Below are 15,967 nucleotides of genomic sequence, written 5' to 3'. Positions count from 1 at the left end.
TGGCTCGGGTGGTTGTTGTCCTTGATGATCTTTATGGCCTTCCTGTGACATCGGGTGGTGTAGGTGTCCTGGAGGGCAGGTAGTTTGCCCCGGGGATGCGTTGTGCAGACCTCACTACCCTCTGGAGAGTGTTACCGTTGTGGGCGGAGCAGTTGCCGTACCTGGGGGTGATACAGCCCGACAGGATGCTCTCGATTGTGCATCTGTAGAAGTTTGTGAGTGCTTTTGGTGACAAGCCAAATTTCTTCAGCCTCCTGAGGTTGAAGAGGCGCTGCTGCACCTTCTTCACCACGCTGTCTGTGTGGACCAATTCAGTTTGTCCGTGATGTGTACGCTGAGGAACTTAAAACTTACTACCCTCTCCACTACTGTACCGTTAATGTGGATAGGGGGGTGCTCCCTCTGCTGTTTCCTGAAGTCCATGATCCCCTCCTTTGTTTTGTTCACGCTAAGTGTGAGGTTATTTTACTGACACCACACTCCGAGGGCCCTCATCTCCTCCCTGTAGGCCGTCTTGTTGTTGTTAGTAATCAAGCCTACCACTGTAGTGTCTGCAAACTTGATGATTGAGTTGGAGGCGTGCATGGCCACGCAGTCGTGGGTGAACAGGGAGTACAGGAGAGAGCTCAGAACGCACCCTTGTGGGGCCCCAGTGTTGAGGATCAGCGTGGTGGAGATGTTGTTACCTACCCTCACCACCTGGGGGTGGCCCATCAGGAAGTCCAGTACCCAGTTGCACAGGACGGGGTCGAGACCCAGGGTCTCGAGCTTGATGATGAGTTTGGAGGGTACTATGGTGTTAAATGCTGAGCTTTAGTTGATGAACAGCATTCTCACATAGGTATTCCTCTTGTCCAGATGGGTTAGGGCAGTCTGGTTGCGATTGCGTTGTCTGTGGACCTATTGGGGCAGTAAGCAAATTGGAGTGGGTCTAGGGTGTCAGGTAGGGTGGAGGTGATATGGTCCTTGACTAGTCTCTCAAAGCACTTCATGATGACGGAAGGAGTCGTTTTGCTCAGTTACCTTAGCTTTCTTGGGAACAGGAACAATGGTGGCCCTCTTGAAGCATGTTGGAACAGCAGACTGGTATAGGGATTGATTGAATATGTCCATAAACACACCAGCCAGCTGGTCTGCGCATGCTCTGAGGACGCGGCTGGGGATGCCGTCTGGGCCTGCAGCCCTGCGAGGGTTAACACGTTTAAATGTTTTACTCACGTCGGCTATAGTGAAGGAGAGGCCGCAGGTTTTGGTAGTGGGCCGTGTCAGTGTCGTTGTATTGTCCTCAAAGCGAGCAAAGAAGTTATTTAGTCTGTCTGGGAGCAAGACATCCTGGTCCGCAGCAGGGCTGGTTATCTTTTTGTAATCCATGATTGACTGTAGACCCTGCCACATACCTCTTGTGTCTGAGCCGTTGAATTGCGACTCTACTTTGTCGCTATACTGACGCTTAGCTTGTGTGATTGCCTTGCGGAGGGAATAGCTACACTGTTTGTATTCGGTCATGTTTCCATAGGTGTTATTTCATAGTTTTGATGTCTTCACTATTATTCTGCAATGTATCAAATAGTCAAAGGAAAGGAAAAACCCTTGAATGAGTAGTCCAAACTTTTGACTGGTACTGTACATAAATCTCCCCATGTGTAGACTATTGCTGAGACAGGAGCATGTCCCACTTCCTGGAGCATGTCCCACGGCCGCCGCCAAACCCTTAAGCACAAGTGCTGAAAGGTTCCCTTTACTTTTTAATGGGACGTGCCGCTGCGCATGCTTCCTGACTGCTGATGCTTGGTACTGTAAGTTTTCCTAGTATCCTTATTTAGCCTAGCATTACCTGAGTAATACACCCCAAATGCCACCTTATTTCCTATATAGTGAACTACTTTTGAACACAAAGTACTAGTGCAATATGTAGGGACTAGGGTGCCGTGGTGGAGATGTTACCAGAGCTGCTAATCTGTGGGGCCCAGTTGTGGCCGGCCTGGCTGATAAGTGCTCTCCTGGATGGGTGTGGACAGCACGCTCCTTTGTGACGCTCTCTCACTCACCACGCTCTCCTGTAGAGGCTCGTCCCCCATGACTTCCCAGCCCCCTGTCGGTATGTCTGTGGCAGGTTGCCTTGGTGACTGTCTGAGTTGGAGTGTGGGCGAGGGAGTAATGTTTTGTGAGAACATCATGAGTTAAACTTGTCATAGCTGATTTAGTGGTTTTGAAATACATTGACGCTAGCCTATATCAGAGACAAAGCACAATGCATGATGTAACCGCACTGCTAAAGTAATCAAATAACACATGCCTTCTGTGCAGTCTATGTTTCACGTTTTCATCAAGTTAGGAGACACATTTACAAATAATAATTGAAATGTTTTTATTAGTTAGGTATTTTTTTTAGTCCTGTTTCACTGTTATGTACAAGTGGTAACCTGTACAGGTGTGAAATAGAAATGTGTTTTTTGCATACCCCTCTCCCCCTGAGACACAGGAAATGTACTGGACTATGTTCTATTTAGTCACGCATACAGATGTAGGATCTTAATTTGAACCTGTTTGGTACAGCAGGAAAATAATCCTGCAGTAAAACAAAATGTGAATTATTATTTGAATTATAATAAATTGACATTTTTGTAGGGGTTGATACATTTTTCTTAAGGTAAAATCAAGTTTGTAATTTCAAAGTGTAAATTATAAACTTCAGAAGCCTTTTTAAACCCTGAATACACTAAATGTTTTACATTTCCTGCAACAGGGTGATCAAATGAAGATCCTACATCAGTACTGACTCGACAGCTCTATGTTCAGAGCCTTTCCTAAGAGACGTGCTGCAGCGAGTTCTTCGCTGTTCTGAGCTTGAAACATTTCACAATACCTCACAGCAAAACCCCCACATCCTCAGACAGCAGCACTATTCCTTCTGGGGTTCAGCATTTGAACTTGTCTGCTGTGTCCTACACCCATGTGGAACAACTGTAAATAAAGCTACAGTAAGAATTCAACCCCGTATAATCCTCAGTTTATGTAACACAAGAGAAGTAGAATGTCCCCATTGGAAAGAGAAAAGGCAGGTAGATGGCACAACATTGTCTACTAGGGGTGTGAACGTTTAAACCTGGGAGCACTAACAGGTTTCAATCGTCAAGAAGGGAAAAAGGAAACTAATAATGCAACAATGCTTTAATGTTAATAAGAGGAGATATGCATCTTTCAAATTATTTACCACGGATATAAAGCTCTCTGCACATCATTATCTTTGCGAAAGGCAAAAGACAGCAAGTCCTGTATGGCAATACTTTTGAGACATTACATGAGAAGGTGGTGAAATGCAAAATTTCCAAGGTGGAATTGAGGTACAGTAATGGTAGTACAGGTGCAATGCTTAACCATATGACATTACATATACTTAACCATATGGCATTACATATACTTAACCATATGACATTACATATACTTAACCATATGACATTACACATACTTAACTATATGAAATTACACATACTTAACCATATGACATTACACATTACACATACTTAACCATATGACATTACACATACTTAACCGTATGACATTACACATACTTAACCATATGACATTACACATTACATATACTTAACCATGTGACATTACACATTACATATACTTAACCATGTGACATTACACATATACTTAACCATATGACATTACACATTACATATACTTAACCATGTGACATTACACATTACATATACTTAACCATATGACATTACACATTACATATACTTAACCATGTGACATTACACATTACATATACTTAACCATATGACATTACACATTACATATACTTAACCATGTGACATTACACATTACATATACTTAACCATATGACATTACACATTACATATACTTAACCATGTGACATTACACATTACATATACTTAACCATATGACATTACACATTACATATACTTAACCATATGACATTACACATTACATATACTTAACCATGTGACATTACACATTACATATACTTAACCATGTGACATTACACATTACATATACTTAACCATGTGACATTACACATTACATATACTTAACCATGTGACATTACACATACTTAACCATGTGACATTACACATACTTAACCATGTGACATTACACATTACATATACTTAATCATGACATTACACATACTTAATCATGACATTACACATACTTAACAATATGACATTACATATACTTAACCATATGACATTACACATGACATATACTTAACCATATGACATTACACATACTTAACCATGTGACATTACATATACTTAACCATATGACATTATATATACTTAACCATATGAAAGAGACCCAAATCATTGCTGACAGCACCACAGGCACCACACAACAGACATTAGACAGCTTCACACACAAGAGGTGCAATAAGGGACTGAGTGAGAAAATGACAGCACTGATTACAGAAATTAATGTAGTTGATATGCAGCCATTGTCAATGGTAGAGGATGTTTGCTCAATTCCCTGATGGCATTATCTAGAACCAGACTACAACATGCCATGTCGAAAAACTGACGGCCCGGAAATTCTACAACGATTGCTCTGCAAGTACAAAGCGCAAGCTCTCAAACCCCATACGTTTTTAATTTATTTTTGGAGTCAAAGAATCTAGACATTATCGTCCAAAATAATATTGCAATAAGCAATTGTATAGATTTTTTTCCCCCTCCTATATAGTGCAGTACTTATCAGAGCCCTATGGGCCCTGGTCAAATCTAGTGCCCTATAAATGCAATAGGGTTTCATTTGGGACACATCTATGTGCAGCAGCAACATAACAGTAGCAATTAACACTAATCAATAGCTAGTCTAGTTAGTATCCTGTTATTTCTGTTCAGTAGGATACAATGCATTTCAAATGTTATCATGTTCATTGTACTTATAGAGAACTCTGCCAGACTTTATGCAGAATCCTAGACCTACTTGTGATGAATAGACTGGGATGATAGCCACACGCATGATCAAGGCTTTTATCTCAAGCGACTGACTGTTAACGCATACAGCAACTGCCCCCCATGTGAATGCCTGTGGACTAATTACACTCGCAGTCGAGGGTCTTTTCCTTTTGTATGCCTGTGGACTAATTACACTCTCAGTCGAGGGTCTCAAATTACTGTTGACAGTTATAATGTGTACAATTTCGAAATTTGGTTGTGCATCAGCAGTTTATTTGGGCCCCAACCGGGGTGGGGTCATCAGTTATCATATATTAAAAATGCAAACATTTGCCTCCACCCTATGGCAAAATGTGTATAATTGCATGACATTAGCTGTAAAACTGCTAAATCTTCTCTCTGTCCATGGCAAAATGTGTAGAAATGCAGGAAATTAACTTAAATCATGTGTTTTAATCTTCGCTGTCACGAGGGGGTTGGTATGGATGTGGGTAGTTGCCCATCTCTTCATAATCTGTACCTGATATGCTTCTTATATGAGAATCAAACAAACAAGCCTGGTGTTCCCAGGACCCAAACCCAAAGCTGTCTGATGTCTTTTTCACCATATTTTTGGTAAGTTGATTTGAGTCATCTTCAGAGGGAGATTAAGATCTACTAGGCAGCCCAATGTTAACAAGAATTCTAGACATGACATTCCTGTTCAGAGAAATGTTCAGGGTTGTACATCTTAATGCCAGGGCAAAGGTTAAGCACACATTCTCTAGAGATGGGCTGGGCTGGGGCTGGGATTAGTGTCCTGTCAGCCTGTGTGCATGTGCACTCTGGCAAAGTGCACAGTACAGTGTACATGCAGGCAGGCCCACGCCTTGGCACACCGCTTCATGGTTACTGTACTCTATTCTGCTATCAACCTGGAAGTGATTGGCCCCAGGAGGCTGTGCCAGCAGTAGCAGAGAGCAGACACGTACCACCCGCTGAGCCCAGTGTGTCTGCTCCTCTTCTTTCACAGCCAGGTGTAGTAATCTGCCCAGTGAACGTCACTCCACTAACTGGATCTGTGTGTGTTCTCATCACGTACCCCAGAGGCAGGGGAGAAGAAGCTGATCCCTCGTTTACGGCTTTGACCTTTTGTGGAGCACTGAGAGGAAGAGTGACTTCTCCCATGAAGGGACGCCAACAGGCGGTCACAGACAGGCGGGCCATAGCAAAAGAGGGGCCTGTGACGTTTAGTTGTCCCTGACATCCATGGAAATGTTGGGCAAAACAATCTACTGAACAGTTTTTTGTTCCTCAGTGGGATGATTGGGTTAGAGAGAGCACTGCTTTTTTGTTTCTCAGTGGGATGATTGGGTTAGAGAGAGCACTGCTTTGTTGTTCCTCAGTGTGATGATTGGGTTAGAGAGAGCACAGCTTTGTTGTTCCTCAGTGTGATGATTGGGTTAGAGAGCACTGCTTTGTTGTTCTCTGCTGTGATAATGGAGAGGAGGAAGAGGTGGTGTTGTAAGCCAGTCTTTCTATCTGTTAGTACAATCAGGTTAGTGTGAGTATACAGCTCTATGCTCACCCAGCACCACTCTTCCTCCTCCTCCAGTGGAGAGACTGCAGAGCCTTTTATGCCTTCCAGGAAGTCAGTGCTCCCTTGAGGCACAATGAGGCGTTTCAGTGTCATTTCCTCTGTGTACAGTACAGCCCCTTCCCTCCCCCATAGACAGACAGACTTACAGATGGGAAGATGCTCTATCTCTCTGTCTCTCCACCCCCCCCCCCCCCCCAACTCAACTGAAGCCCAGAAGCACATTCCTGGGTCGTGTTCTCACTGAGCTGCAGAGCAGGGTGGGGGATTGGCCTTTTACAAGGCAGACTAGACGCGAGTGGAAAAGAGGTAATGACTCCCAGTCAGGCACGAGCAGTGTGCACCTTTCTCCAAGCCTCAGAATGTGATAAAGAGAGAGGGGTGGAAAGAGAGTGCGGGGTTAGCGAGCTTGGTTATGCAGACTCGTTAAGTGGGAATTGTGACCTAACGGGCCCTTTGTTGACTCTGAGATGGGGGTTTCCGTGGTGGGAGCAGAGCCGTTTCCTGGATGTGGTGATGAAATGCAAATGCTCTGCGACGCATTGTCAGATACGCATTGTCAGATGTCTTTCCAGTCAAACACTGTATGCAAAGGTTAAGTTTCCTAACCATGTGACCTCACCAGGAAAAACGGAGTCCTCATTTAAAAAAGGCCCTGGAGTTATTCCATCTTCGGGAACTCTCAGGGTTGTAATTATGGTAGGCCAGTGTCTCCAGGCGTGTGCGTGACTACACTGTTTACCCAGATGGTTTCCCACAGACCCCTCAGGCACTGGACCCCACCAGGCTGTTTAGTCTGCAGCCTCGCATCTCCAGGTCATTGGGAGTAGTATGAGCTATCCTCGCTTGCTCGCTCACTCGCTCACTCACTCACTCGCTCACAACTATCAGTGTAGATGAAGGGGAGGAGACAGTTAAATAATAATTTTTAAGCCTTGAGACATTTGAGACATGGATTGTGTATGTATGCCATTCAGAAGGTGAATGGGCAAGACAAAATATTTAAGTGCCTTTGAACTAGGTATGGTAGTAGGTGCCAGGCGTACCGGTTTGTCTAGAACTGGAATGCTGCTGGATTTTTCACGCTCAACAGTTTCTCATGTGTATCAAGAATTGTCCACCACCCAAAGGACATCCAGCCAACTTGACACAACTGTGGGAAGCATTGGAGTCAACATGGACCAGCATCCCTGTTTGACATCTTGTAGAGTTCATGCCTGACGAATTGAGGTTCTTCTGAGGCCAAAGGAGGTGCAACTCAACATTTGAAAGGTGTTCCTGATGTTTGGTAGGCTCAGTGTAGATCTATCTGCCTATACTACAGATAAAGACATATGTCTCTCTTGACTTTTACCTCTTTCTCCCATTGTTAACTCACAACATCCTTTCTCTTTTAATTTTTTGTTGTTGCTCTCTCTCTGTCTCGCACAGTCTTTGTTCTCTCTGCTCTCATTCTCACACACACACACCATTATGTAGAGACCACACACCTTTCCCAGAGCACAACTTGTTTAACCTAGATGAATTCATTCTCAGAATTATAGCCTCTGACAGAGACCTGTACTTCCTGTCTGTTGTCATGTGGTCACCACTTACTCACCCCTCCTGATGCTGGTTTATCATGCAGTCGGGGACAGTGTTTCTAACTCCTTTGTAGTGCCTTGTCAGTGTGGATGGATGGGCTGGCTGACTGCATGGCTACAGTGGTTCCTCCTCCTTAGCTCTTACAGGGTGTGCAGTTTCCTTTCCTGTTGTGCTTTTTAAGCCATTAAGTAAAACTTTTTCTGCTAGGGTTTTGATTAAGGTTTATTTCCATGAGAAAGTCTTGGACACACACACACACACACACACACACACACACACACACACACACATACACACACACAGAGGAATTCATTGGGTGGGAGGGCGGTGGCCCAGATATGGTTTTTGAAGTCCAACCTATATTCTCAAATTTAGTTTCCAGTATTTAATGTGTGACATATAATGTTAATTCACTAAGACTAGTAACTTTAACTCCATGAAGTCCATTTGCTTATTTCACAATGTATGAGACTTGTGATGTCTTCACTACCTTTTCAATTGTAGTCACATGAGAAAAACACGGAAGTTCATTTCGAAACGGGGTGGTTTTTGCAAGTTCAATTTCCTTCCTAACGCCCCTCCTAGTTCACCACGGCTGGGCCCCACCTATGATTTTTCTTAGTATTACTCAATATACCCTCTGATTAAAATTCACTGTCCTCCTGTAGTCTATTTAAATAGCCCCCATGTGCAGAAATGATGCCTATAGCCTGCTTCCTGTGTGCTGACCTTTTGACATTTACCAGTCACCCAATAGAAAGTAACGCCTGTTAGGATAGAATCGCAAAGCAAAATATATATGAGAAGGCTTTTTAAATGAATTTATAAATGGCTCGATATCCTTCATCTCATGAACACTAAATGAGTACACGATGGTGTAAGTAATGACATGTTGACTCCTTTATCTTCTAGGCCAAAAACAAGGAGACTGGAGCGCTGGCTGCGGCCAAGGTGATTGAGACAAAGACTGAAGAGGAGCTGGAGGACTACATGGTGGAGATAGACATCCTGGCCAAGTGTGACCACCGCTACATTGTTAAGCTGCTAGATGCCTTCTACCACGACGCCAAGCTCTGGGTAAGACCTCCGGGCCGCCAGTGGGCCACCCATGAGCCACTGTGCCGACGGTGAGCCGGAACTGGACCCTGTGGAGTTTATACTGGAACTCCCAAAACTGTTAGCCAAATCAATGGTCTGATCCATTCCAGAACCCTCTATTACAGAATAGGTTCTGACCTAACCTGATGGTGAACCTTCATAGATTCTATGAGGATCTAGCTAGATCGTTCACTTCCTCTCTCTAGGAGACTTTTTTTTCCCTCTCTCCCTCTCATTATTGAATACACTGCAATTTTGCATGTACTTTGTAATCTGCCCGTGTCTTCCAAGACAAACACTAGTGACCTTATAAAGCATGCTGGTCCCGGACATCAAGTATCCTAGGAATTACGAAATGTAGCAAAAAAAGAAAATGGTCACAAGCCAACACGTTATTGTTAAAACAAATAATCTAGCACACTGTTCATATTGCAGCATCACTTCATGATGCTATTCTGTAGCACACTGTTCATATTGCAGCATCACTTTATGATGCTATTCTGTTGCATACTGTTCATACTGCAGCAACACTTTATGATGCTATTCTGTTACACACTGTTCATACTGCAACATCACTTTATGATGCTATTCTGTAGCACACTGTTCATACTGCAGCATCACTTTATGATGCTATTCTGTAGCATACTGTTCATACTGCAGCAACACTTTATGATGCTATTCTGTTACACACTGTTCATACTGCAGCATCACTTTATGATGCTATTCTGTAGCACACTGTTCATACTGCAGCAACACTTTATGATGCTATTCTGTAGCACACTGTTCATACTGCAGCATCACTTTATGATGCTATTCTGTAGCACACTGTTCATACTGCAGCATCACTTTATGATGCTATTCTGTAGCACACTGTTCATACTGCAGCATCACTTTATGATGCTATTCTGTAGCACACTGTTCATACTGCAGCATCACTTTATGATGCTATTCTGTAGCACACTGTTCATACTGCAACAACACTTTATGATGTTATTCTGTAGCACACTGTTCATACTGCAGCATCACTTTATGATGCTATTCTGTAGCACACTGTTCATACTGCAACAACACTTTATGATGCTATTCTGTAGCACACTGTTCATACTGCAACAACACTTTATGATGCTATTCTGTTACACACTGTTCATACTGCAGCATCACTTTATGATGCTATTCTGTTACACACTGTTCATACTGCAACAACACTTTATGATGCTATTCTGTAGCACACTGTTCATACTGCAGCATCACTTTATGATGCTATTCTGTAGCACACTGTTCATACTGCAGCATCACTTTATGATGCTATTCTGTAGCACACTGTTCATACTGCAGCATCACTTTATGATGCTATTCTGTAGCACACTGTTCATACTGCAGCATCACTTTATGATGCTATTCTGTTACACACTGTTCATACTGCAGCATCACTTTATGATGCTATTCTGTAGCACACTGTTCATACTGCAGCAACACTTTATGATGCTATTCTGTTACACACTGTTCATACTGCAGCATCACTTTATGATGCTATTCTGTAGCACACTGTTCATACTGCAGCATCACTTTATGATGCTATTCTGTAGCACACTGTTCATACTGCAGCATCACTTTATGATGCTATTCTGTAGCACACTGTTCATACTGCAGCATCACTTTATGATGCTATTCTGTAGCACACTGTTCATACTGCAGCATCACTTTATGATGCTATTCTGTAGCACACTGTTCATACTGCAGCATCACTTTATGATGCTATTCTGTAGCACACTGTTCATACTGCAGCATCACTTTATGATGCTATTCTGTAGCACACTGTTCATACTGCAGCAACACTTTATGATGCTATTCTGTAGCACACTGTTCATACTGCAGCATCACTTTATGATGCTATTCTGTAGCACACTGTTCATACTGCAGCATCACTTTATGATGCTATTCTGTAGCACACTGTTCATACTGCAGCATCACTTTATGATGCTATTCTGTAGCACACTGTTCATACTGCAGCATCACTTTATGATGCTATTCTGTTACACACTGTTCATACTGCAGCAACACTTTATGATGCTATTCTGTAGCACACTGTTCATACTGCAGCATCACTTTATGATGCTATTCTGTTACACACTGTTCATACTGCAGCATCACTTTATGATGCTATTCTGTAGCACACTGTTCATACTGCAGCATCACTTTATGATGCTATTCTGTTACACACTGTTCATACTGCAACATCACTTTATGATGCTATTCTGTAGCACACTGTTCATACTGCAGCATCACTTTATGATGCTATTCTGTAGCACACTGTTCATACTGCAGCATCACTTTATGATGCTATTCTGTAGCACACTGTTCATACTGCAGCATCACTTTATGATGCTATTCTGTAGCACACTGTTCATACTGCAGCATCACTTTATGATGCTATTCTGTAGCACACTGTTCATACTGCAGCAACACTTTATGATGCTATTCTGTAGCACACTGTTCATACTGCAGCATCACTTTATGATGCTATTCTGTAGCACACTGTTCATACTGCAGCATCACTTTATGATGCTATTCTGTTACACACTGTTCATACTGCAACAAAATGTTATGTTATTCTGAACTGTGATACACATTGGGTTGGATTCTGACATTTACGATTCATTATTTATCTGACTATAGTATTTTTGTGACTGTCATTGCATGACCGACTGTGACCTTTGAAACCGTGACCTGGATATAAGTGCAGTATAAACTCAACTCAACAGCTAAAAGCCAAAGTGATGTAAAACTGCTGAGTTGAAATGGTCATAGAGGCGAAAGTGTAGATTATCTTAAACCTGCATTATGTAGCTTTTTGGGTGATATTTCACAGCAGTTTAAACTGAAATAGTTCAATTTTAGCACCCAGGAAATAGTCGGAGCGGTGTCTGTATAGTGCAGCTTTAAGTGTGGTTCTTACAGACCAAGTAGATGCCAAGAGTTTTCTACATTTCATTCCAGCCTCATACCGATTTTTTTTTTTAAATGGTTGTGTACACAATGATTCCATCTCTCATAGGGTTCAGAGTAGAAGGTCAACAGACAGAGGAGTGGGGTATGACATCATAATGCAGTGTTGGGGCACCTTGTACATGGCAGCAGGTCTATTGCTCTCCCTACCCAGCTGTTCAAAACCCTGAGGCTTGTTGCACCCCTGCTATGGCATAGCTGAAATTCCATAGTGCGAAAGGTACATTCTACAAGGCCTCTGCATCGAGACTGTGTCAGCTCATTGTGTTTTGATAAAGGGCCGTGTGCAAATACACATACAGCTTTCAAACCACACATTTCCTGTCTGTGTGTGTCCTTGGTGGGGTTTCAGTTTTCTCTCTGATCTCATTCTCAACTATTCTACATTTAAAATGGTGCAGCCTATCATTGAGTGTACATGGGCAGTATAGTCTGACATCAATGTGATCTTATTCAAGAGGCCCAGGTTATTTCCTCCAGAGTGAGTAGCCAGAGGCAGTGCTCACTTATACACCACTTCCCACTATTTATTTATGCTAATGACCCTGTTAAGATTGGCGGTTTAGATGACACAATAGAACTATGTCATACTTGGATATCATCAGAAAGAATCAGGTTATAGTTTGGCCTCTCTCTCTCTCCAGTGTCGGAACAACCCAATATGTTTCTGGGTGGGGATGAGTTGTCTGACCATAACACCTCCACACAAACACTGGCACCACAAAGTGAGAGTATTGCCTCTCCCTGGCCAAGGGCCAGTGCCAAGGGGATGACTAAAGATGTGATCCCTGGAGGATGCCAGTCTGCCTAGGCTGGGTGGGGTGTCTCTGCTGAAGAGAACCGGCAGTTGGGCTTTGGGCCTCAAAAACCCCCCTCTTTCAGCTGGAGAGCACATTCCGCTGCCCACCTACTCTGCTCTGGGGAGAGAGAGAAGGCTGTTTGTTCTCATTTAGGAACAATCTGTTTTCCAGCCACAGCGTGAGAAACAGGGGGCCTTTACCGTAGGGTAGCTAATTGACTGCTGACATACACACACAGACATACACACAGAGACATGATCACGGACAGTAGACACACGGACAGTAGACGCAGGCAGCAGAGGCGCAGGCAGCAGAGGCGCAGGCAGCAGAGGCGCAGACACACACACACCATTTTATAAGCTTTTGTTCACTTCTGGAATCACTCCATCTTGACTAACTAGCCAACTTCTGATCTATCAAACAAACCCTGTCTTACAGGACCAGTTACGTTCTTCATTATTAGTTGAGGGACTGCAGCCAGCCATGAATGTTTTCATCTGGAGATCAACCAATAATAGACTCTAGAACTGTATTAGTAGGTGTTAACAGATGGATGGTGTGTCTCTTAGTGTGCAGTCAGTGTAGTCTATTGCCACTCCTAGGGCCAACACAAAACCCTACTGCACACTGTGAGACAGAGTGTAATTAGTATGTATAATTTATTCCTTGTGAATAAGTCTATCTCCTTGAGGCTGCTTCTTGATGAAGAGAGGGCTCTCAGTCTAAAGAAATGCTGCTGTGTTCTGTTCAGTTGATACCAAGCAGAGGTAGAGATGGACTGTGAGAGGAACCATATAACAGGAAGTGAATGACGTCCGTGTAGGGTCCCTGTTCTTGTTTTTATCCCCCCAGCACAGCGCCACTCCGTTTACTGTAAATATGCCCTCATCCTCTTTTGTTCACTATCTCACTCCCTTCTACCCACCATCTCAGTAGAGCTACAGTACATCACGTAGAGCAACGTGTTGTCTGTCTATTTACGGTTCTTCATTCTGAATCCATCTTGAGGACGTACTGTAATGTACCGTCAAATCAAGCTTTATTTATACACCACATTTCAGACATGCAATGTGCTTAACAGGAAAATACAAAACTATTAAATAAAAGCTTAAATATTTACTACACAACAAACATAAGATTAAAAAACAAAAGCGTGACACAAACTGAACGACTAAAAAGCACCCTGAGGAAAAGCAAATCTAAAAAGATGTGTTTTAAGATCTCTTTTAAATATGTCCACAGTTTTGCCCTCCCTCAGGTACTCTGGCAGGCTATTCCAGAGGCTGGGGGCATGGTAACTAAAGGCTGCCTCTCCATGCGTCTTGGTCCTAGGCTTTGGGATAGTTAAAAGGCCAGTGACAGAGGACCTCAGGGACCTACTGAGTACATAACTTAAAAGCATGTCTGAATTGTATTGTAGTGCACAATCATGGATTGATTTAAAAAATCTATAGAATCTTAAAATGAATTCCAAAACTCACAGGCAGCCAGTGCAGAGACCTTAAAACTGGTGTAATGTGTGCTCTCCATCTGGTCTTGGTCAGTACCCGTGCTGCAGCATTCTGTATGTTTTACAGCTGACCAGTGGCTTTCTTGAGTAGACCAGACAGGAGAGCATTACAGTAGTCAAGCCTGCTTGTAATAAACATGGATGAGTCTCTCTGTAGCAGGTTGAGAGAAACGGACGCATCTTGGCAATGTTCCTGAAGTGGTAAAAAGCTATTTGGTCACATTCCTAATGTGTGATTTTGAAATTTAGTTCAGAATCTAAAATAACACCAAGTTTTTTTTTTTTTTTTTTTTTTTTTTTTTTTTACCTGTTTGGTCTTTATTGCCTGAATTAAAATGTGCGACTAGATTCTCTCTCTGTGCTATGGCCCCAACAATAAGTACCTCGGTCTTTGCTTGATTTAGATGGAGGAAGTTGTGAGCCATCCAAGTATTTCAATCACTAATACAGTCTAATTTATCTGTGGAGCTAAAATCCTTCTCAGAAATGTAAAGTAGTGTATCATTTGTGTAGCAGCGGAAATCAACGCTGTGCTTTCTGCCAAGATGTTATATCTATATAGAGATATCTCTCACACACACACAGTTGAAGTTGGAAGTTTACATACACTTAGGTTGGAATCATCAAAAGTCATTTTTCAACCACTCCACAAATTTCTTAACAAACTATAGTTTTGGCAAGTCAGTTAGAACATCTACATTGTGCATGACACAAGTAATTTTTACAGCAATTGTTTACAGATTATTTCACATATAACTGTCACAATTCCAGTGGGTCAGAAGTTTACATACATTAAGTTGACTGTGCCTTTAAACAGCTTGGACAATTCCAGAAAATTATGTCATGGCTTTAGAAGCCTCTGATAGGCTAATTGACATCATTTGAGTCAATTGGAGGTGTACCTGTGGATGTATTTCAAGGCCATATCTTTAAAATCAGTTAACCCAATGTTCCTAGGCCGTCATTGAAAATAAGAATTTGTTTTTAACTGACTTGCCTTGTGCTTTGCTGCAACTTCACAAAATAGATGGCATCATGAGGCAGAACAATTTAAGTGGATATATTGAAGCAACATCTCAAGACATCAGTCAGGAAGTTAAAGCTTGGTCGCAAATGGGTCTTCCAAATGGACAAAGACCCCAAGCATACTTCCAAAGTTGTGGCAAAATGGCTTAAGGACAACCAGGTCAAGGTATTGGAGTGACCATCACAAAGCCCCGACCTCAACCCTATGGAAAATGTGTGGGCAGAACTGAAAAAGCATGTGCGAGCAAGGAGGCCTACAAACCTGACTCAGTTACACCAGCTCTGTCAGGAGGAATGTGCTAAAATTCATCCAACTTATTGTGGGAAGCTTGTGGAAGGCTACCCAAAACTTTTGACCCAAGTTAAACAATTTAAAGGCAATGCTACCAAACACTAATTGAGTGTATGTTAACTTCTGACCCACTGGGAATGTGAT

General features: G+C 42.5%; 1 protein-coding gene across 1 annotated transcript in view; it reads left to right on the top strand.

Annotated features, from left to right (window-relative positions):
* Positions 1-15,967, top strand: part of LOC110533364 (serine/threonine-protein kinase 10) — a 56,894-nt gene that overhangs the window by 4,402 nt on the left and 36,525 nt on the right. The window contains exon 2 of the mRNA XM_036989717.2: positions 9,004-9,168. Within this exon, the coding sequence (XP_036845612.1) occupies positions 9,004-9,168 (165 nt within the window). The remainder of the gene's footprint in view (positions 1-9,003; positions 9,169-15,967) is intronic.

Source organism: Oncorhynchus mykiss, chromosome 10, assembly GCF_057628025.1.
Source record: "Oncorhynchus mykiss isolate SJ-2025 chromosome 10, ASM5762802v1, whole genome shotgun sequence".
Lineage (NCBI taxonomy): Eukaryota > Metazoa > Chordata > Actinopteri > Salmoniformes > Salmonidae > Oncorhynchus > Oncorhynchus mykiss.
This window is presented reverse-complemented; position numbering and strand designations above follow the sequence as displayed.